This window comes from Chlamydotis macqueenii, chromosome 7, assembly GCF_036417535.1.
Source record: "Chlamydotis macqueenii isolate bChlMac1 chromosome 7, bChlMac1.mat, whole genome shotgun sequence".
In the NCBI taxonomy this organism is placed as follows: domain Eukaryota; kingdom Metazoa; phylum Chordata; class Aves; order Otidiformes; family Otididae; genus Chlamydotis; species Chlamydotis macqueenii.
The window spans coordinates 39,703,037-39,727,460 of record NC_141562.1 but is presented as its reverse complement, the minus strand read 5'-3'; the positions used below and the strand labels follow the sequence as shown (position 1 = coordinate 39,727,460).

The window sequence follows — 24,424 nt, the reverse complement described above, 5'->3', positions numbered from 1 at the left end:
GGGGAGCGGGCGGCGCGGGCCGGCGCGAGGGCTGCGGGACACTGCCACCTCGGGGCCACGGCCGGCTCCGCAGGGCTGTCCGCCACCCGCGCCACGAGCCCGCGCTTTCCGCCGCCGAACCGGAATCGCCGGAGTCTCCAGGCTGGCGCGGGTCAGCGGCCTGCCCAGGCCCCAGCCCGCAGCCACGCGTCCCTGCACGCTTGGGCACCAAGACAATGCCCAAAGAACCTGCACAATAAGATCTGTTTCTGTTTAAAAAGTTGTTACTTACTTAAAAGTGCTTATACTACCTCATTTCTGAAAAAACAACAACAAACAAAACAAAACAAAAGGACAGCAAGGTGGAGGGAAACACCTGACTGAACCGACGCGCGGAGGCTGGTGACGCCACAGCCCTCGTGGGTTTGTACCTGCTTCTCCGAAAGCGGCCTGGCACGCCTCGGCGCCCCGGAAGGCCAGCGCGCCTGCACAGCGAGTGACACCCCTGGGCTCTGCCGCCGCAGGACCTTCCCGCGCAGAGCCGCCCCGTCCCCACGCATCCCCCCAGCTACAGCACCCCTGCCAGCCCGCGCCGCTGCCCGCCGCCCTCGCCGCGCTCTGCGGGAACCCGGGGCTGCGTAATGCACAGCGCTTTGTGCGGGTATGGCTTTTAGGAAGCCTGACGTAAGCCCAGGCCTCCCGAAGGGCCGGGGCAGGAGTCCTGGGGACGCCGCAGCAGGATGAGATCGGGAAGGAAGGTCCCGGTCCTGCAGCCTCGCACACCGGCAGCGCGAGCAGGGAGGGTGCCAGGTCCCACAGCCGCCCCCGCCCCAGCGCTGAACTCGGAGCGGTGAGACTGCGATCACACCAACGCGAAGACGCGCACTCAGTACCAGGGGGACTGTTTTATTAGGATGCTACGGCTTAGGACCAGAAACGCAGTCCTACTTCTCTAGCCTGGCATACTTTTCAAAGGCATTGTCGTAGAAAACAAACTCGGGTACAAAACAAGATTCATGGGAAGGAGAGAAGGGGAATAAGGAGAAGGTGGAAGGAGGCTTGTGTAATTAGTGGAAGGAAAACCCAAGAGAGACTACAGTAAAGGGTAATCCTGGCAAAAAAAGCACACTCCACCACGTCCAGCTCGCCAGAGGGCCGCACCACCACCACTGCCACCAGCCTGCTGAGCCCCACACCGACCCCGCCCGCAGCTCCAGCTCCACCTCCCGGGAAAGGCGGAAAAATCCTTAAAACGGGGAAACGGGCCGAGAACTCATCAGGCATGTGAATTCCCCATACTCCAATTATGGCCCTCTTCCTAAATCATCTTTTTTATTTCACAAAACTCGAAACTGCCACAGCTAATAAGCTCAGGAGAATCAGTGCACACCATTCATTTCTGGGAACAGGCCGATATTTTCTAAGCGCCATTAATAACTATGACAGGATTTATGTACAAGATAAATTCAATTCAATTTCCTTTTTCAATTAATGGCCAATTATTCGAACTCAGCTCAACCAAAAATATTACTCAAATATCATTAATCTAACAAAAATTAACTTTACTATTCTCTCAGTAATGAGCAGATATAATTTCAAGGTAAAATAACACACTTGAATAAAACGCTGTCCGCCTGTATTTTGAGGACCACTGCTTGCCATCGGAGCCCTCCCAGTCACGCTAGCTCAGGTTATTATTATTATTGAACACGGTGACTTGAGCAAAGGTCCCCCTAGATCCTACTGCAGGCCACCCAATGCTGTAAGTAGCTTCGTTAAAGAGCCATTTCACATCTCAAAAACTACCGGCACCGAGTGCACGGAGTCAAGTGAAAACAATCAGGGAAAAAAGCATAACCATTTTTTACACATTATGGCAATGCGTGTACTCACTTACCTAGTCCAAGGGAAATGTCTGTGTTACTGCAAAACTTGACCATTTTGCCCTTTTTTCCAGTGCTTATCCTCACTTCATCTGTATTGCTCCCACCTGGGCGGTGTAGCCCACCTCCCTCTGAGCCAGCACCGGGCGCTGGGCAGCCCACGACCACCACTGCACCTCTGCAGCTGCCGGCTCCTACCCTGCTGCAGGGAGCTGGGAGCTGGGCTGGATGGCGATACCGCCGAAGGCGAGGGCACGGCAGGGTGGGGGACAGCCCGGCAGCCCGAGGAACATGCTGCTCCCCACACAACACCAAGGACTTGCGTCCCGCCGAAGAGGTGGTGCGATGGCAGCCCCGAGTGTTTTCCAGAGACTTGCTCATCAGGAGAGCCACGCACGCTCCCCACTGACCGGTGCCTTTGCTGTCTTCAGCAAGGCAAACACCTCGGCCTCCGTGACCCAGCCACAGACTGGGCAAGGGACGGGGGAATAAAGCCTCTCAGAAAAACGGACTGTTATCTGCTCTGCTCTCCATTAATACTCCGTCTTTGTCCATCTCCTCGGGGGTTATTCGGGGGAAGTTTCATTTCAGTAACTATCTCACAAAATGAACTTTGGAAAAAGGCAGCGCTGAGAGCACAGCATCCTCTCTCCTTTGGATTTATCTGTCTTAGCAGTGCAAAACAGTATTTGCGGTTGTCCTGGTTCTGGCTAGGACAGAGTTAATATTCACCTGAGCTGGGAGGAGAACTGGAGCCCTGGCCCCTATGGCTGGGGCACCCAGCTGGGATAGTTAACTAATTAGCCAACAGCTGGGGTTAATTTACCCAAATTAGCCACAGGGCTGTTCCATCCCATCTGACCTGGTGCTCAGGGTATCAGTCAGGAGGGTGCTGAGGGGAGCCTGCTGCTACTTGGAAGAGACTGGATGTGGAGATCTGTTGTAAGCCATTGTACTGTATTTGTTTTCCATCACTGTTTTGTTTTCTTCTGTTGTTGCTGTTAAATTTACTTTTTGTTCAATCTCAACCCACGTGTTTTTGCTGGTTTTTTTTTTTTTGTTTGCCAGTTCTCCCTTCTGTCCCAGTGGAGGGTGCGGGGAGTGAGAGAGAGACTGCGTAGTCTGGTCCCGATCGGGGCTGAACTACGACAGTGGTTTACAGCGCTGGTGGTGGTGAAGTATCTTCCTCATGTCAGAAATGCTAGTTTCGAGGAGTATCTTTCTCCTTGCTTTTTAATTTGGAAAAAAGTCCCCTACATAATGAACTGATCACAATGCAACACATCCTTACTAGGAGGGGCACGCTCGGACCTCAGCACGCCAGATGTACAGCCCAACGGCATTTCTTCCATTGCAAGGTTAGCTATCAGGCCGAGCAAGCAGGTCAACAATTGAGGTTTCTGTTTATTTTTTTTAATAAATCTATACTGAAAAGTAAAGCAACTACCCTACTGTGCAGACACTTCTGCCGAACAGCCAAGCGCTGTAACGACCACACAACTCCTAACGCGCTCCCTAAAACTCGAGGCGTGAGCCGGCGACAAGCTTGCTCTCAGAGGTCTGGTTTGCCAGGAGTCCCCAGGAGTTTACGTACTGCAATAAAGATTTGCTCTCAAGGCACCAAGTATGTTTTGAGCTATGCAGGGGTTTCTTCTGCCTTCTTTTAACAATGAAAAAAAAAAGACAAAAAGCATTTGCTAAGCAATATAAAAACCTTAATTGAATATTCCAAAAATCAATAAATACAGGGCACCAAACTAAACTAGCTTTGATCTAATTGCCATAAAAAATGTCACTGAGTATACTGGCGCGTTTTCATACAAAAACAGGTATGGATTTGATGGAATTATCAACCGATTTCTGGCTGCTATTCAGCTTCAGTATGAATGCTTTTATTACAGAATGAAAGAATTGCAGCATGGTTTGGGACCTTAAAGCCCACCCAGTTCCCCCCCCTGCCCTGGGCAGGGACACCTCCCACCAGCCCAGGGCGCTCACAGCCCCGTCCCGCCCGGCCTTGGCCACTGCCAGGGACGGGGCACCCACAGCTCCTCTGGGCCACCGGCCCCAGCGCCTCCCCGCCCGCGCAGGGACGGATTTCTTCCTGACGTCTGATCTAAACCTGCCCTCTGCCAGCTTAAAGCCACCACCCCTTGGCCCATCACTACAGGCCCTTGTAGAAGTCTCTCTCAGTCTTTCTCGTAAGACCCCTTTCTATGTTGGAAGACCACAACAATGTCTCCCCGGAGCCTCCTCTTCTCCAGGCTGAACAGCCCCAGCTCTCCCAGCCTGGCCTCACAGCAGAGCTGCTCCAGCCCTCCCACCATCTGCGTGGCCTCCTCTGGACCCTCTCCAGCAGCTCCACGCCCTTCTGATGTTGGGGGCTCCAGAGCTGGACACAGCGCTGCAGGGGGGTCTCACCAGAGCGGAGCAGAGGGGCAGCGCACAAGTCAGTTTGTCCACACTAGCTGGCTATCTCTATTTCCAGTCGTATACTGGAAGAGCATCAGAGCTGTCCATCTAGTTAATCTGAAACTTCTGGGAAGCCATCGTTATGCTTGCGAAGGCTGTCACCCACAAAACTCATCTGTAACTGCTCGGAGCTCTTAACTCCAACACCGTCATCTTCCCAGAGCTGATAAGCATTAGCTCTAATGTAGCAGCTTTCTGCCAAGAGATTCGTCTTCAGATCGTTTTTAAATTTTACACAGCTGCGTATCTGTGAAGTGACATATGAATGCTTCATCCGTGTCCACGTGCGCACTGCCCTGCGCTCCCCGTGGACCCTCTGTGGCAAAGGCTCTTAATGTGCGCCTCAGTTAGAGCCTCAGGTCAAGAGTCGCTGCCCAAATCTGACTCTCCCTCTCAGCCCTTCCCTTGGAGACTGAGAGGTGACTACCCCGCCAGCACCGGAGACCTGCCGCGAGCTGTCAGACTGCCGGCGGCATCCGACACACTCCTCCAGGCTCTACCCTCGCTGCTCATCCTATGGGCTGGTTTTGCACTTCCAGCGTGTTGTTTCACAAGTTTTGAGTCAAATTCCCACACAGCTACAACCTATCACCTGCAGCAAAGCACAGCCAGCCATCTGAACCACAGTCTTCTCCCTAGTCACGACACCTCCCCCTCCCTCCTTGCAAATCCCAAACCTAAAACCAGTCTGGCTTACACCAGATTTGGTATATGTGACCACAAATGACAAATGCCTGGTATTAAAATTCATTTGTGTCTGTGATGATGTGAAATAAACCATTTTGATTATTAGTTTCTAAAACCAAATCACTCTGCAAGAGACACCTCATTAACCGCGCTGTTCTTTTATTTCACAACCCTCACGTGAAACATGCATCCTAGGTGGCCTTGATGCATGCTGAAGGGACGGGGTATGAAAACACCTTCTCACATCTCACTGCCAGCCCTAACGCAGCCAGGCTGAGTAACTATGGGTAGTTGTTGAGGTTTAACTCCACTCAGCAACTGAGTGCCACACAGCCGCTTGCTCACCCTCCCCCTCCCCAGGGGGATGGAGAAAGAACTGGGAACAAAGGAAAACTTGTGTGTTGAGAGGAAGACAGTTTACTAGGGTAGCAAAGGAAGAGATAATAATAAAGTATAGGAACTATGAAATGTACAAGACAAATGACTCGCAATTTCTCACCACCTGATGACTGATGCAGCCCGTCCTGAGCAGCGATCACAGAACAAAACTGAAAGTGATCCCAGAGCGATCCCGAGCAACGAGAGAAAGAGCTAGAGAGAGCTGCCACGCGCCAGCCCCCTCTGATACGCCAAGCACGGCGGCTACGCCATGGAACACTCTTTGGCCAGTTTGGGTCAACTGTACCGGCTGTGGCCCTCCCAGCTTCCCGCAGCCTCACGTTAGCGAAACCCGGGAACCTGAAAGAAGTGCTTGGTCTCTTTAGCAGCAGCTCATAACATCAGTGTGTTATCAACGTTCTTCTCATACCAAATCTGTACCACAGCCAAAACACAGCAGCTACTGGGAAGAGAACTAGCTCCATCCCAGCCGAAACCGGGACAGCAGCAAAATCCTATTTAGCTCTGCAGGAGCCAAGCCAAGGAGAGCCTTACAGAAGATGTGATGGCAAAACCGCTAGAAAAGGGGCAGCAGGGGTAAAGGTCAGCCAAACTGCAACTACTTGGGCTTCACCATTTCTAAACAAAATAGTATTATACAACAATATATGTGATAAATGTTTATATTTCAGAGATGGAGAGGTAATAATATAATAATTACAAGACTACCATCTGCTGCCAATTCTGTGCCTTACAAGGGATGGAAAAAAGCCCACGGAAGTTAAAGAACTTTGCAATCAAACAGAACTAATGAGGAAACAGGGAGATGCGTAACATCGTGCAAGCCAAACCACACTGGAGATAAGACTTTACCCTAAATGGACACAGCACAGTGGTGAAATCCCTGTTCAGACAGTCACCCAGTGCATGAGTTACATGCACACAAAGACTGAACAGAGGAGCTGAAGAACTGCCATTTCAAATCCCACGTGTAAAAAATTACTTACATGAGTTGTTGATTCATGCCTGTAGTCTCAGAACTGCGTACGAGGACTATCAGCACAAAGTGCCATAAAGCTGATTCTATCTGCAGTGCTTTTACAGTCACTGCCAGGTCACTAATACAGACGAGCCTACATCTGAAAAGATCTGAGTGCTCCCACAGAAAACATCATCCTTCCGTGATCGTCTCCATGTGAGACCGATGAAGCCACTGCGTAGCGACTCAACACGGCTTTACTGGTACGGATAGTGTTATTTACAAACAGCCTGTCACGTACGGCTACATCAAACACCTTTACAGATCTGTTTTAGATCTTTACAGTTACTACTTCAACACAGAGTAACCTAATCAACTAACAAAAAAAATGTTTGGTTAGACTATTTGGTTAGACTGTTTTCCATGGAAAATAATATTGGTACAAGCAGTCTGTTCCCCCCCCCTTTACTGACTAAATCAACAACTAAATGTGTTGACAGAATTTCTTTTTCCAGGAAGGCCTAGCTTCAGTAAATACCGGATGAGAAGAAAGAGATATGCAAAGTAATATTTATGACAGGAAAGGGAGAATTACAAAGGTGGCTGGGGAACACAGCAAGAAAACATACAGCCTAGAAAATAACACTAGCATGTGAAACAAGAAACCACGTTACTTCTTGAACCAGGAACTTCACAAAATAGAGTTCTACATCTAGGATTGCTGTCAACCTGTAAGAGTCTTTTCATCCACCAGAGCGGCATCACAAATAAACGTGCCTCGCGTTAAATAAAATAACTTGAGTACTACAAAGTATTGTGACCATCTTAAAAAAAAAAGTTATATTTTGTTATAGGTTGCATTAGTCTTCTACACTGTGTTTCCCAAATCAGTACCACAGATGATTATGCCTTTGTGCCACAACCACAGGAAAGTCTAGGTTGGAAGGGACCTCTGAGATGGCCTGGTCGGATCCTCTGCTGAAAGCAGGTGAGGTTAGGCAGAGCCCTTAACAGCTCTTCTCATCACAGCGGGAGGGGCTTGCTGCCGGTCCACTACACCGTGTGACGGGACCCCCGCGGGGCCTTTGTTAGCGAGCAGGTTTGTCTGGACACAGCCTGAGCTGTAAGAGGCTAACACACGCAGTTCTGTCCTACTGCCCTTCATCTACCGGGGCTTCCTGAACACCTTCAGCATACAGTTTTAACACTCCTGAAGTGAGATTTGTCCCATTAAGGCGCAGTAAAGCTGATATCCTGGTTTCCTCCTCTGTGACGAGAAAGAGAAAAAAATCCTGATCTCTCTCCTCCAGTTCCACATTACCTGGGCTCCTAGCCAGTCACGGAATCACAGAATCTTTAAGGTTAGAAGAGACCTCTAAGGTCATCGAGTCCAACCACCAACCCAACACCACCATGCCCACTAAACCATGTCCTGAAGTGCCACATCTACACGTTCTTTGAACACCTCCAGGGACGGCGACTCTACCACTTCCTTGGGCAGCTGTCCCAGTGCTTGACCACTCTTTCAGTAAAGAACTTTTTCCTAATATCCAATCTAAACCTTCCCTGACGCAACTTGAGGCCATTTCCTCTCATCCTAAAAAAAAACTTTAAAATGTCATTAAGAAATGAATAAATAAAAACCTTTCCAGGTTCTTACTCCTCTTGGTTATATGCTACCAAGCCGAGATTTGTGTGCGTATTGCGGGGATTGGATTTCTCCTTGTTTGAACGGCGTGCCCCAGTTGCTGCCTTCGGCTGCCGAGCAGCAGCAGCTCAGGCGCAGGGAGCAGAGCCCCAGGAGGCACCAGGCAGCCTGGCGAGAGGGCTCCTGGAGCCGTTCATTGGCACCGGGCAGGTCCCTGGGGGAAAAGGAAGCCGCAGTCCTGGAGAGGAGGGAGATGTCACTGACTCACCTCTAAAAGACTGTTCAGTCTCGCACATTCTAGCGGTAATCACCTAAATAAACAGCAGACCTGTTCGCACACCGCACCATCACGGCAATGACTGTACAGTCACTTCTGCTCTGCGTAAAAGGCGACTGCACACATGCTTTTACACCTACCTAACCATCACTTGCGTACTAGTGGAAACTTGTGCTCTGGCTCTTGTTGTGATCCCGCAGGCGAGCGAGCCTGTGAATCAGCTCCAGAGACTGGTAACACAACTCTTGAACATTGCCAAGCCCTGTCGCCAGCTAATCACGCTGCTGAGCTGGCACCACCTCAGGCTGTCAGACAGGAATGTGTTTCCTTGAACGGGAGGTAATTCTGATCCACCAAGAAGGTTAATTGTTAGAGGAAAAGACTTCGTAGACAACCAGTTTAAACAAAAGAAAATGCTTTCTGTGCATTTTGACATTCTACTAATTTTTAAATGGATGCACTTCTGTGAAATCAGCATTTACACATCCCACAAAGTAAACCCTCTTAGTAAAGATGGGTTCCTCGTCAATTAAAAAAAAAAAAAAACAAACAGTTTAACAGAAGAAATTCACCATCCGTTGATGTAAACTTGTGAAATAAATAAATTTACCGTAAAATGTTCCTGCGATTTATAGTTCTCATCCAGGTAAACTCGAGCTCTGTTGTAGTCTTTCATTGCATCACTTGATAACAATTCTCTAAAAAAGAAAGAACATATTTAAATGATAAAGCGAGATGCAAAGATACCATATTGCTTTAGCATCGTTCTCTGTACTGTAGCGCCCCAGTATCACCCACAGGAACCACAGGCCTAGTCTCATTTTGGTGTGAATTTCAGGGATGAAAGGTTCCTGTGGTACAGCTGTCTCAGCCTGCAAGCTTTGGAGCTGACCACACCAGCTACGCTTTCAACGTCAGCCGGGCTTTCAACGTGAGTCACACAACTCCTCAGTGCCATTTGGACACGGCTGCCAAGGACTCGAGACTCTGAAGATCCCAAAAATCTACAAAATGGGGTGACTCGTGCTGGAGGCCCCGCGGCCTCAGCTTTAGGGCCTGCCTGTGCTGAAGCCTGTCAGTGCGCCGGCCGGCACAGCCGGGCGGGCCCCGGTGAGAACGGCGTTCGCCGGGACAGAGAGCGGGGCCGCCGAAAGCAGCGGACCGCGGAGCCTGCGAGTGCTGCTCCAGGCGCTCTTCCAGCGGCTTCTGAGGGGCCGGGCGCGCCTGAAGGGGGTGAGGGAGGGTGAAGGTCTCGTCCTTTGCTGCTTGGACGAACTTCGGTGCAGCAAACCGAGCCGCCAGCACGGCCATCTCCCGAAAGCCAGGCCCGCTTCTGCCGTGCCCCGGGAGCCAGCGGGCCGCCGGGCCCCGGGCTGCGACGCAGCTCCGCCTTCCCCACACGCCGGTGGGAGCGGGCCGGGGGTCGGGGACAGGGGCAGGGCCCGTCCCGCCGCACCCCGCCCGCCCCGGAGGAGCCGCTGGCTCCGGAGCGCGCCCCGCGCGCCTCACCGCCGCCGTGCCCACCGCCGCCGGCAGAGAGCGCTGCCGCACCGCCGCGGGGCGGGGCGCTCGGGGGCGCGCGGTGGCCCCGCCTCCCTCCGCCCCGCCCCGCCTCCCGCCAGCGAGCGGCGCCCCCGGGACCCGCGGCCGGGCCGGTGCGGAGAGAGCCGGCGGGAGGGGGCCGAGCCCCTCGCCCGGGTCTCCAGGCAGCCCGCTGCCTGCGCCCGGATGCCCCGGCCCTGCCGCCCTCGGCCCTGCCGCCCTCGGCCCGCACCTTCCATTCCGCGACCTCTTTTCTGCTCCGTATTTTTAAAAAGCTGGTTATCCACAGGGTGTTTTTATAGAAATTACTCCACGCACACAGAAGCTTCTGGTGGAGAGCCAGCGTCAGCAGTCGCTGAGAACTAACAAACTCGCGCATTTGTGCCCCGAGGCCCTTCCTCACCCCCTGCTCTACACCAACGCAGGAACAGCTCCAGTTCTGCAGCCTGCGTGTTAGATGTGCCGAGGGTTCCGGCAGGACTGCTACTGACTAAGCAGCCACGTTAAAATTCTTAACTTTGCACCCTGACCTACGGGGTAGGTTTCCGTAAATCAGTTGTGTGCCTCCTGTCCAGCTCGCACCAGCTGCCCGGTGCCGCCAGCGACGCAGAACACGGCCACCCTCGGAAGGCACTGCTGCACCTGCCGCAGCCGCGCCCAGAGGCACGGCCGCCCGCTGCCCCGCTTCAGAGCCCCGGGGTGCTCCCCAAATGTGGAACTGTTTGCTTACCTGCCATAAACAGCTTCCTCTCAGAGGCGAGACAAAAGGGAGATACGTATTCCGTACCTCGCAGGATTATCTCTCCAGGACATGGCTACAGGAGACTTTACGACTTTCCCTGATTTCTTAATTAATATAAAGCATAAACATTTGCCTAGTCACCTCTTCCTGCAAGGTCATATGACGTGCTGAAGTTGAAAAATATTTTGAAGCCTCACACATCTAATGACTTCTGCTTAGAATGACATACCACATGATATAACCTCCCAGTCACTTACTTAACAAACTTGTCCACATGAGACATGGAAGCTTCATAGTTTTTTCCTCCAAATTCTTGGCAGTGTAAAGCCATGAAGTGGGGCTTGTGTGCATGTACAACCTGAAACAAAGAGATAGGCAATTACCAAAGTTGTATCCACAGCTGTTACCACACAACACAGATGGTACAAATCTGGATGTGTTATTTCTGAGGACCGTCAGCTCTCACCTGAGAAGTAACTGGCAGAACAGTAATAAGCACTAAGGGGAGCATTGTTTGTTATGCACGTAAGATACTCATAATGGACAATAATTATCAAATATTTTTAGCTAATATTTTCTTCTTTAAACTATGAAGTTAGTTCCTAGGCATTTAAAGCAAATACATAACCTCTTCCAACTCCCCTGAAAGAGGACCTAATACCATTAAGATGATCAAAATACCTCCTCGTCTGGGAGGTGGAAGAGTTCAAACACCAGAATTGATTTGTTAAAGTGGGTTTTTTCCAGTTACAAAATATCTCAAAATGGCTCACGACAGAATGCTGATTAGCTGTCACATTTCATATTTTTATTTATGGAGCATCTTACTAACAAAAGCATTTAAATAACATCCACACCATGGTACATATCCACACGTATCTCATACGGGAGGCAGGTAAATCCATCACACTATTTCAAGTGTTAGTCTTGTGTAACGTAAGTATCTTAAATGCTAAATAGTCAGCAGTAGGATGCAATTATCACACTAAAAGACCTAGAACTCTTTTGGTCACGTGCCAAATCAGGTACACAGCATTTATAAATCTGGTGCTGCATTAAACACACATTTGGTGTTATTTGTCCTGATACGTTTTCTCTGCGCTAGCTATATTCAGCATTGCAAACACCACATCCACAAATGTCTCTGTTGGTACTGAGTCTCTATAACTTGTATTTCATGTCGTCTTATCTTCTGAATTAACAGACACAAGCTACAGAACTCGTTCAGTTTTTTAAAAAGGTAACAGTCCAAAATAACCGAGTAAGTGCTGATGCAAACATACGGGGTAAATCAAAATCTGAAATACAATTCACTGTTCTTTTTGACTTGGTGGCACGTGGCGGTGCTTCTCCGCACGGCCATTCAGAGGAAGAGCGGCCCGGTTTCCATGAGCTTCTTCGACCAGAATAATAAATTAACTCCTCTCTCCGCAGGCCTTGGCGCCGGCAGGTTCGGGGCTCGCTGCCACGCGGGGCCGCAGCATCCCCCCCGTTCCTGGACCGGGGATGGGTGGCAGACAGACACGCAGAGGTGGGCATGATTACTGCAAAGATTTCTAACTTCAGCACACTGCAATGAAGAGTAACTGAAAAAAATAAGAGGGACAGCTCTCCTTTAGTACCCCTTTTTTTTTGGTGCTGGTGCCCTCAAACTCTGAAAAGGGACAGACGCAATAAACCTTTGCAGTCATGCCTTTCATCACGCAAATCAATAGTGACTTCTTTAAAACGGTCTTTGAAAATGTTTCTTTAACACCACGGAAGAGAGAAACTGTATTTTGACCTGATGACAGGGAGCAAAACTCCTCATTCCTGACCACACAAATAATCTCGTTAGAAAATCAAGCTTGAAGGCGATGAATTCAAGATTAGCAAAACCTGAGCTGCAGCAGCTTTCCAGCGAGCAAAAGGCAAACTGTAACCCGTCCCCGCTTTGCTCACGACAGCAACGCAGCTGCTCAGCTGGAGGAGGCACCAAGGGACCGGCAGAAGGAAGGAACTGGCAGAAGGTCTGTCCGTGACCCCGGGCACCGCAGTGACACTGCCCAGCTCTGCTCGACGGGCTCGGCGGCACAGGTGCCCCACGTGCCTGTCAGGGGCAACGGGGCGAGCCGGCAGCGAGGCCTCGACACCGGCCGGTGGCACGTCGCTTCGCAGGGCGGCCTGGGGCACCGCTCTCCGTCAGGCCCCGGGGCAGCCGCCGCGGATGGGAGCGGGCTCCAGGCGGGCACAGGGAGCCCGCGGCCAGGCAGGGAGGGGCGCTCGAATCGCCAGCAAGCCCAGCGCCAGCCGGGGCACCAGGAAGCCTGGCAGCAGCTCACGAGCGCCAAAGCTGACTGGAATATGGCATAATACTGTTTACAGCTCACACAGTAACTCTGCAAATTACAGCATTTCTAATCTAAGCAAGGTTGGACTCGCAAAAAGGAGGTAACGGCCGCCAGTTTCTGAGTGATTTCAGACAAGTCACTTCCTCTTCTGTACCTCAGCTTCCCTGTCATCGAAACAAAGCTTGACACCGATCTGCTCGGTGGAGCATTTTGAGGTTAGCTGCTGACAAGCGTTACTATATAAAGGAAAAAAGTAAACACTCCCTCCCACATACACGTTTGAGGATCTCTGTGCACTTCAGTTAGCTCATTAGTGCCGGTTTCTGCCTAACTAGGATATGCAGCAATCATGCTTTAAAACAGGCCATCATCATTATGGACTGATGATGAGCTAGACCAGAACCCAGTGAAAAGTTCAACGGGGGGGGGGGGGGGGGGGAGAAGAGCAGAGTACAGAAGAGACAGCTGAAAAAATACCTGGAATCCAATAAACTGTACGCAACTGGGACATGCACGTGCTTTTCCTGTGACATACATCTGATATAACTGTGAAAGCTTACATTAATACTAGCTGATTTTGTAGATTTACAAATTATTAAAAGAAAGCTTTGCTGGGAAAGTTTCTCTTAAGTATCTTGTCCAACACCAAACGTGGCACCGAACAGGACACGTGCCTGACGTGGTTTTGAACAGACAAAGAGTGGGTTTTGGCTACAACTACCAACACCCAGGAGAGAGGTTTCCATTTCCAGAAAGTCTGAACATCTACTTTAATTTTCAGCAAGACCCGTTAAACAGAAACTGAAGAGCTGCACTAAGCTGTGGAAACCAAAGTCCAAGACAAACTTGTTGGTGTTTAAAGGCGCTCAACCCTAACGACCCGTGGGCGGTGGGCCGGGTACCCGAGCGGGCTCCCCGGGTGCTCCGACCAACGGCGCACACAGCACAGGCGGTGGTGCGTGCCGTCCTGCCCACGCGGTCACGGCACGGGGGCAACACGGGAGAATGGAAACAGGCGTCCCTGCAGATGCTCCTGTCTTCCCAAGGGTGATGCGTGTTGAACCAGCTAGCTTCATCCACGGGCTAGGAACTGAGCTGCACTTCACAGCAGCGCCGTGAGCCCGAGGCTGTGTGAGCAGGGACCGTGGCGGTCTCGCGTCAGCCCGCACCACTCCCAAGTACTCGCTGTCTGCACACTGACATTCCCACTATGCGAATCTTCTTGCAGCAGCATGTGTCTAATTTATGATCACTGTAAGAAGCACCCTGTCCTGCAGAACACCAGCCATTGACGTACGCAACAGAAGGCGCCACATCCAAAAGCGTGAGGGCGGCGCTGTGAGGCAGGGACCACCAGCCCGCAGCCTGCAATCACGGAGTCCGTTAGCAACGAGCTAACCATCAAGCATCTTTACGAAGTTTAACTGGCTGGTTCATTCTCTTCACTGTCTTGGAGATAAACATTATCCAAACACAGCTTGCGAAGTCAAACTCCATAACAGAGCTCGTTTGTGGTCCCTAAACAACGTGCAGTCCCAACTCTCCATGTGCTTTATTGCTCCAAATAAGTTTTGGCTTCCAAGTCCTGATCTTATCTACTTGGATAGCTCTATGAAATTACCATAATTAGAAAACAGTTATAACTATTTAATCTTGTAAAGCAAACATGTCCAAGTCTTACTGTTTCAAAGCAACACATCTCGTAACCGTTTATTGCAAACATAGCAAAACCACGTTGGCACATCACATTATTCATTTTAACTGCTACCACAGTTTGCCTCATTAAGATCTCCTCTTACACAGCTAATAAAGCTAATAAACTCGTAAGACAAAAGTAGAATAAATGGTTTCAAACAGGACCTAGGCACAAGCTATCTCACATTTATGAGCGATGAGTAACAGGCAGCCCTGAACATGCAGTCCTGCCTTGAGAAAACACCGGGGAACAACTTCCCTGCGCTACACCGGCTGCAACAGAACACTCTCAGCCTCTGAACTGAGATGCACGGGTTTTTTGTTCGCATTCAAATACTTGAGAGCTTGAAATCACAGCAGGCATTTAAAAAAAAAAAAAAAAAAAAAAAAAGCCATCTTTTAAAAAGGAAAAAGCACCGCCTTAACAGCAGTGAGAGGCCTTCGTGGCGTCCCTGGCAGGTTAAACCATAAAAACCTATCCAATATTAGTTACCTCCTCTCATATAATAAATGCCCTCCACCTCAGAGCAAACCGGCTCTGCTTCATTACCTTTTACTAGTTTTCCACTGTTATGAAAGAACAAACAGTACTAATAATGAGTACTGAGCACCTCAGAGCTGAAAACTCACGGCTGCCAGAGGTCAGAGACACGATCACACGGCACTGAATCCGTACCGACGGCAGCACGATGCTGCTACGAGGCTGGGCACTGTTCTCAGTTTCTGGATGCACGGCGTAGCCGTGGAAAGGAAGCCGTGGTTAGAAGCTGTTTTGGGGGACAGGTGTAATTGAGCAAGATGCTCCAACACAGTTAAGTACAAATATAAAACTGGTGAAAAACACAACGTCAACTGCTCTCCTATAGGTCCTTGTCTGTTTGGACAGGGGACAGGCAAGGGGACAGGGTGGAGGAGAGAGTCCCTGCAGTCAAGGTGCCGCGGGGCAGGTACGGGTCTGCCGGAGCTGCGACACGAGCTGGGAGAGGACACGGCCAAGACGAGTCCCTCGGGGAGGGTCAGGCGTGCACAGCAGCGAGGGCAGCGTTTTTAGACCGTGATCCAAGCAAGGCAGAAGAGGAACTGGAGCCCTGACCTCCCGTATTCAAGATCACTTTTTGAAAAAAGATTAGTAATATTGTAAAAATACCAAAATGGGAACTTTAGTTTCCTTCTAAACTGTGAAATATGTACAAGTCAATCTAGCAATTGTGGTAGTTTAGCAAAGTATTTGCAATTGCTGCAAGTTTGAAGAAGAAAAAAAAAAAGAGAGAGAGAAAAAAAGAGAGATATTTTTACAAGTGCATCACTAAGCAGCAGGAGTCCAGATAAGCTGCTCCTTGTATTTCTGTATTTGATATTAAATGACATATTAAAGTTCTAGCTCTGGTTATGTGATTCAAGAGACTGATGATAGACATAGAGGTTTTTTTGGTTAAAGCATTCCAAAATTCCCTGTTCCTGGGACAGTTTTCTCCTATCAACATGAAATAGCTGACATTACGCCTTGGCCATGATGGAGGAATGTTGTTAAAACCTGGAAGTGTTGTTCTACAGTTAAGAAACACTGGAAATAAGGTTGCCTATGGAACTTGAATTCAGTCTCCTCAGCCAGAAACATGCCATTACGTTTTCCATAGTCTGTCTACCTGAATGATCCGATAGACTCGATCCAAGCTGTTCAATAATTCTATGCTGAGATTTGGCAGCAAACCCTCTGCCTCGCTTGCTGAGAAGCAGAGTGCCATGAAGCACAGGGGGCAGAGGACTGCAGTGAGACTGCGAGCGGAGGGGAAGGGCATTTTCCGCTGCCGTGCCCTCGCACCGCGGCAGGACGGAGCTGGGCAGGTTGCGCCGGGTGCTTTCCAAGGGAACCGTTACTCTGCCCATCCTCATCTCTCAAACAAAGCCACCCCTGGCACCTGACCTGCGGACGGGAGCAGCACCATCACCGGCACTGGGGCTTGCGTCCCATTCCAGCGCCTCTCCTTCCCCGGCTTGGCTGGCATCTCGTGGGGGCCGCTCCTCGGCCTGCCCGTCGCCCATCTCCCACCTCTCCACCTCGGCCGCCTTCCGTGACGGGCCAAACACAGCCCTTCAAACTTGCCAAACCCAGAGCCGCCGAGCCCCTGCTCCCAAACCTGCAGGCAGCACAGCTTTGTAAAGAAACCGTTACTACCCGCATGTGCGTGCACTTAGGTGACTCGCATCAGAAATGAGCATTTCTCTAAGTCTCATTTGGAAAACAAGGAGACATTTTCTTCCTGGAGGTTTCCTCCAACACTCGGAGGAGGCATACACATGGAGAGTTTCAGCTTCAGCAGGCTGGTATTTTTAAGATAGTTTACGTGACAGGAACAAGAAGGGTTGAGTAAAGGAAAAACCTATTTCCAAGCACAGGCTATGTTTACACACTGATGCACACTACAGCAAGAGGAATCAATACATAACTGGCACGGCAGAGGGACTGACTTACAGCCCACACCGCAGGATGTGAAATAAGCTCCCCTGCCAGCCCCTCACCATCTCTGTTCCGGGGACGCGGCTCCTACAGCATCTCCCCAGCTGCAGCGGGGAGGCCGAGCAGGCTGTGGGCAGCACAGCTCTTCACCGCGCCCCCCGCCTTGGTGGGCCAGGCGCTCGCCCAGCGCCGCCAGCCAAGGGCTCTCCTCCGCGGGCGCCCGTCCTCCTCGCTGCCGGCGCGGGAGACAGCGTGCCAAGTCCCGAGCAGAGGGAGGTGCCGAGTGCCACAGACCTGTTTCTGCTCGCAGCAGGGCAGGCACGGATGTCACAAGTGTCAGTGACCCCCTGGCACCCAGCGTGGGCACGTCCCTCGGGCTGTGCTCGAGGCTTCCCGCCGGAGTGGGGATCGCTCACCCAAACCATCTGCAGCGGGGCCTCAGCTGGGAGAAGGGTGCCTCGGCCCGTGCCCACGTACGCCAAACAGCGCGGGCAGGCAGTTCTGCCCTGTTTTCAGGCCGTGGATTCAGTCACACAAACAAAAACCCCAACCAGCCCTATCTGAGGAGAAAGCACCCATCGGAAAAAGGCCCAAGATCCAAACTCGCAAGGGTTCTGGGGTCTGTAACAGAGCGTTGCGGTTAATCACCCTGTCTAGTTAAACAAGCAGAATTAAGTCCACTAAAATAATGAATGAATAAACAAACGTTCTGAGTGGCTGGGGTTTTGGTGTTGTGCTTTTTTTCCTTCTTTCCTTAAAGAGGGTCATACAGAAAGTTTCCACGCAGCAGTACCAAGACGACCTTTAGCTTTCAGGTAAACTTTTAACTTCTCAATTACTACAAATAAAGGCTCCAAATACCCTCAAACACATTAAGCAACATGGAAACCGCATTAGGGAAAAAACACTCCTCTGCCTCCATGCTTTCATCCAAAATGTCTGTTTGCCATGAATGCTACTAAAAAAAGATTGTTACTGAAGTTAGTAAAGATTTTCTATAGCTCCAGCTCTGAAACTCCTCCTGCCCCAAACACCAGGCCCAACGCAGCTCAAGAAAGTATAAGGGATATGGAAGGAGGCAGTGAAAAGGAAAGGAAAAAAAAAATCTAAGGAAATAAATAAATCAACAGAAGTCCTTTCCATGTGCCCCTACGGCCCTCCCTCGCCAACAGCTTCTTGCTGCCCCGTGTCTTTTCCCTGCACACTGTCATCATGGCCGCGAGCCTGGGCACTGTGCACTTCGCACAACAATCCGATCTCCATATTCTGTGAATCATTTGCCTAAAATCTTGTTCATCAGGTCATCCAGTTTCTTATTAAGCACTAAACTCTTCCCCGTGACACACAAAATGCCCCAAACCACTGTTCTCACAATCTGTTTTCGCACTCCTCCCAACAGCCTCCTTGTATCCAAGGTACACTTCTGGGGTAAGAGAATTCTTACTGAAAAGAGGACAGGAGTCTAAATCAATATATTTAAGACCCAAGTTACCAGTAGCTGTTCACAGTTAAGAGATGGGGCATAATAAATAACTAGGACTTGAAGGCTTTTTCCCCTTGTCCACTCCGATTTCTGATGATCACGTGCATGGTGCAACGTACTTGCTTACAAGACTTTTATCTGTATTCCAGTGGGTTGTTTTCAACTGCAAATACTATTTTCTGCTTTGAACATCAGAAACTAAGAGCAAACTCGGCAAACCCTGGGATTTTGCAACATCCTTCTCCCACAATGCCTGCTTCCACTTCTAACAAGTGCACAGATTTCGCTGCTGGGAGTCGCACAGCGTCGCGGGGAGGATGACGCGGCCGGCGTGCAAAGCAGGAGACAGCGTGTTACTGAGCCAGCGGTTCCTCCTGCAGCGCTCAGGCTGACACCCAGGACAGCTACAGCACAGGAGGCGGAGGAGATCCCTACCACGGGCTGAGTCTGCTGCACGTACCGCTCACGCAGCCACGGCCACGCCGGGCTGGCACTGCCGCCTCAGGACACCCTCCCAGAGCCACCGCGCTACATCGGGAGGGATCCCGTTTCCTTCACCGAGTGCTACGCGCTTCTGCCGCTCAACAAACCAACCAAAGCACGCGACGTTCCAAGCTGTTCCAGAACACGCCGACAGCCTTGCGCCTTTCCGCTCTGTCCTCACTTGATCAGTGCAAGCCCAGGCCACAGCTGCGGCCAGCCGAGAGCCCCATCTCTGACGGGGCCACCGCCGCCTGCATGAATAAAAGACAGCAACTCCCTAAGCGAAGACTCTCTTGACAGGCAAACTGTCCTCTCCTCTTAATCATCTCTCTGCGGTATTTAGGTGATTTCTAGCAAAATGATTGCTTGTTCTTTGTTCTCCTCCCTCCCTAAACATGATGCCCAGTGGACTGGATATCTTTTCTCACAGATATTTCATCCCATTACAGTATTCCCTCTTTCAGGGATGTTTATCTTCCCAATATGGCTTCTGTTCTGCCTTTTTTTTTTTTTTTTTTTTTTTTAAAAACTAAGGGGGGGAAAAAGTAGTCTCTTGTAAAACCACTCAGACATAACCCTCACTCCTTCCAAAAATTTTGGTGGCCTAGAGCCGGTTCTGACCAGCCAGTTACAGGGGCTGCCAAAAGTACTCAACTGAACAAATGTCAGCTTCATACATTGCGTATCTGCAAAACCGTGACGGTCTTATTGCTGGGGTCTAAAACAAAGCAAAGCACAGCTTGCAGATCCATGGCATTTAAAATTACTGACTGTGCTACCACAGAGATTACCAAGATTCTTAAAGGTTATGATCAAATTGTTTAATAAAGGGAAGATTCAAAGATTTTATGAATATTACTTAAAAAGACATATATGCTGGAAGAAAAACAGTGGATTGTTCACTACTCATACGGGTAGGGTGGTCAACGGTTTTAAGGGCATAACAGTGAAGTTTCACCGACACCTGCACTGATGGCATGACTGCTGCACATCAGGCATCAGTTGCCTTGAACTGTGTTTTAATTAGTGATGTTCCTTGAGCAGTTCGTTAAGCACTCACTGACAGGTGGAATGACCTTTCAGAAGCCTTTTCTAAAACCATCTCCCTACGAGAGCACTACCAGAAAGGCTGACTTTGTTTTTCTACTACTTCTTTTCTGCAAAAGCTGGCTGGCTTAAAGTCTTCTTGTTTATCTACACTAACGAGAATTCAATACCAACGGCTTACACTGTAAGGAAAAGCGTTAACGAAGCCCCAGTATGAATGCCATGTATTCACCCATCGGATCAGATGGAAAAAGCAGAGCAGCGAGGAGGAAAGGCTTCGCTAAGTTTAGCAGTGGGAAACCAGGAGGTTTCTGAGATCCGGGCCACTCGTTCCTCCTAGAAGCCTGTCAAGGGCGCCGACGGTTCCAGCGCTACATGACATCCATGGGAAAGGCCCCACCACCACCTCCGCCGGGGAGCACGCCAAAAGCCAATACCTATAAATATCCAGAGCGGAGCTCAGCTGAACGCTTCCTTCATCTTGTTTGATATTTCCCTGGAGGGGGGAACAGCAAGCAGTAGTGAACTGAGAGATTACCCAGTATTTGGTAGTTAAATCAATTTTAAACTCCAAAGTCAGATGTCACCCCAAACGCAGGCTCCGCTTTCCCAAGACCGGAGACAGACGAACCTACGGAAAACAGCTCAGACAAAACGTCATCTCTCAGCTGAACCAACGGTGCTGCCAACAAAAGCGGTCAAGCAGTATGCTGCTTTATGGCCGCTGCATTGTAAGCTGTCATTAAAAACCTCCCTGAAAGCTTATTTAAAATATTTTTTCCTGTTTGCATTTCTTGACAAACTGTTTAATTTAACAGCATTAGATCTTCCCTATTTTTCATGTTAATAACGTAGGATATTTGTAGATCAATGGCAGAAGTTTAGAAATTTTAGAATGCGACATTTGGATTTTATTTTAGTTATTTTAGTCCTCCATATGCTCCCACACTCTCAGAAATGCATACAGCATATAGTCAATTACAGTACATAAATGAAGTGACTTCGAGTTACTTATATAGCAATTAAAATCCCTTATTTCAATTTAGTGGAACTTAAATACAAGCCTCCGAAAGGCTCCCTCATTGATATGTTCTTTGCCATCAATTCAAAGGCATGTTTCCATTCTGGGTTTAATTTCTAGAAACATTTTAAACTTAAGAGCGGTAATTGCGCTTCCTTTTTTGTGGAGATCATTTTGCCCACTTACAAAAGGGCTTCACCTTGAGAAGTTACGCAAACGGTATTGACACAGCTACATATGCAAATTGAATTCCTCAGAAGAATGGAAAAAAACTGCGGCCTGCGGTTTATCTGGGTTTCGAGTTTATGAAGAAGTATCAAGAGTCATTTTCCAGCACTTCTGATGAACTTCAGTTTGCAGAGGTTTTCAACAACGCACGCAGAATTCAAATGTTAAAAAATTCTGAAGCTGTACATTTGCTAGGTTGCTATGCAGCCTAGTATCAGGTCGGTGCTGCGCTACTTCGGCTACGAGCATATGAGTCTCTTCCCTAAGGAGCTTTTTACAGACTTCTACTCCACTTCCTACCGCATTTGTGAGCACGGCGTAACCAGTCACCCTGCCGCACGTGCTGGAGAGAGGAAGGGCTGCTCCTCAAAACACGCTGAGGACTGCCTGTCTGCCAGCAGGGATGAGCAGAAATGGTAACTTACTTCCCCCCCGTTCCTTTTTTTCCTTTTTCTTTTAAATCCAGCTTTCTCAGACCGCACACATGGAGGCAGCGGCAGGGAGAGGGAGGATGGATGTAGCAGAACTACTGCAGCTGAGGGATGGGGTCAGGTCTCCTTCAGTCACACTTGAGCTGGTCCGGACCGCGCACTTGACCGGCCACACGCAAGTGTTAATGAATAATTTTCTTCCTGTTTTGAACTTTGTGTACACAATATTCACTGGACCAAAATGCTACACGCTAGTGGTCTCTGCTGTAGGTTCCTAGCAGCTCACTCTTTTCCTCTCCTCAGAACTGATCAGTCCTGGCAGACGTGACACGAGCTGTCAGGGAAACGGCGCTCGTTCCACCAGTGCTCGTTTCCTATTGCTTATGTACGTGTTTCTGCCTGTTAAACAAGTCTCTTCTGCAACAACACAACGTGTTAGAGTGGCTTTTATGCTTACAAAACCCCACACTCGGCGTTTACAACAGGTTTTATAACTCAGTTTCAATACTTTCACATTGCCTAAACAAGAACATTTGCAAGGAAGAGCAGATAGCAGGACTGATCTCTATTGCAAACCAACATCAGAAATCTTTAGATTTCAGTATAAGTGTAAACTGAACTTCCCAACAGATATAGAAAAAAAAAAAAAAATTACTCAAAGATATTTCTTACTCAGGAGACTTAAAAGACTATTTCATGTCAAACTGAAGCCATTTTTACAAAAAGTCAAACCTTTTTTTTTGGCAGAGGATTGTCAATGATAATAAATTATGTTTATATGCTGAACTTTTATAATCATTATAAGAGACACACTTTTTAGGACTGGTTTTGACTATAAAATAGCGACTATAACTTCACAAAGTAAAAGATCCTTAAATTATTAATTAAGCCAATGCGTAAATGTGCATAGAACTCCATGAGAAAGTAAGTTTTACCTTACCTGATAAAATTCCCGAAGCCAATTCTTCTGTAAATTTTCTGGCTGAAAAACAAAATACAAAAATAATTAAGAATAAGAGTAATCTATTTTTATACTAATATCCCGATACTTATTGCTTTCCTCAGTGCGTTAAAGTGGGAAGTTTCTTCCCACCATTAAAGAAAAAAGTACAAACGTGAGGATGCTCCTCCCCGAGCCCCAACGGAGACCTCTCCTTTTTGTTCCCGAGTCTCCTGAGGTGTTCACTAAGAAGGTACGTTTTGTATCCGACTTCATAACATGTGGACACATACAAGATCAACCAACTAACTCGACAGCCTTGACAGGTACTGAACACGTGCACAGTCACTGGCTGGCCATCAAATACTCGCCAGGAGCCGCTGACGCCCAGCTCTCGCAACCTGAGCTCCCAGTAACATGGGTTGACTTCTCAGAGGGACAGCCCTGCTTCTGCAGGGTACTCGAGCACTTAGAGCCCCTGCCGAGGACAAACTGGGAGAAGCATTTCAGGGCTGCTATGGTAAGTACAAAGCTCTGCCTTCTCAGAAACATAGCCCACCCCGGATATGACTGCGGAGGGAAATAACTGATCCTCACACATTAAATGTACAGCCACAAGAGAAACATTTGTTCACTTTTATCCTCAACAGCAAGACTTCTGGGTAATTTTTACATCATAGTAGGGAATTAAAAAAAAAAAAAAAAAAAAACCAAAAAACCAAATCAGACTTTTCTCTCACAGACATTGCAGGAATATACAGTATCTGTGGGAGGCAGCAGAATGTGCTGAACTGAGAACCGGAGAGATGCCTCAGCATCCTCCCTTCAGTAACAGCTGGGACGTGAGCTGCCTGGAGGCAAATACACAGGCACGAAACACCTGTTCTGCTCTGCTTTCCCATCACGGGTGTTATTTTCAAATAGCTGGGTACAACTGTAAACTTACTAGTTTTTATCGACTGCTTATTGCACAAAGATTTGCCCATAGGTGGCTATAAAGATTTGTAAGGAGTCAAAAAAAGGGTTTGTTTGGTTTTTTTTTTTTGGTCTACAAAAGTTATCCAGTTCTGTAAGCCTACAAAGGCTACATAAGTTTTTTGAAAGCCAAGGGGGAAAAAGTGCCACATTCGTCCCTTGCTCTCTGTCACCTCCCTTTTGTCAATCACTCATTCCTGACAATTCTGGAATTCAGCATTATTGGTCAAGAAGATGACATTTTCACTCCTTAGGAACGATTCTTTTTTCTCATGATGAATTTTCTCAGCATTCCCTATGGAAGTTACTGCTCTTGGTGCTGGGGAGCCACCGGCGCAGGGGCACGGGGCCGAGTACAGCCGGAGCAGCGGCTCCGCGTTCCGTGCCTGAAGCCAACAGGGATGGATCTTGGCCGGAGCTCAGGGACGTCTCCAATTAATAAACACACGGAACAAAACACCCACGGCTCCCACCCATGCCCTTCCCCTTGGCCGAACGGCGTAACTTAGAGCCAAAATAAGGAAGCTGCAGACACAAATAAAAATTGAAGGCAGCCAGGCAGGCACTAAAATAGTCCCTCTAAAAATGTCCGCTCATTAACTGTTCATTTAGCAACTTAACTCTTTTTCTGCTCATTCTGAACTTAGTGAGACAACCACCGACTAACAGTAAGTCGGGATTGTTGCTTTTATAAAAGTAGCAACAAGAAAACATCAAACCAGGAGCTGCTGTGATTTCAAGTTGAG

General features: G+C 49.1%; 1 protein-coding gene across 3 annotated transcripts in view; it reads right to left on the bottom strand.

Annotated features, from left to right (window-relative positions):
• Positions 1-24,424, bottom strand: part of INPP5A (inositol polyphosphate-5-phosphatase A) — a 237,685-nt gene that overhangs the window by 154,928 nt on the left and 58,333 nt on the right. For all 3 annotated transcript variants that reach the window (XM_086752447.1, XM_086752448.1, XM_086752449.1), the window contains exons 2-4: positions 22,704-22,745; positions 10,845-10,945; positions 8,914-9,001 (exon numbers count right to left, since the gene is read on the bottom strand). In XM_086752447.1, the coding sequence (XP_086608573.1) occupies positions 8,914-9,001; positions 10,845-10,945; positions 22,704-22,745 (231 nt within the window). The remainder of the gene's footprint in view (positions 1-8,913; positions 9,002-10,844; positions 10,946-22,703; positions 22,746-24,424) is intronic.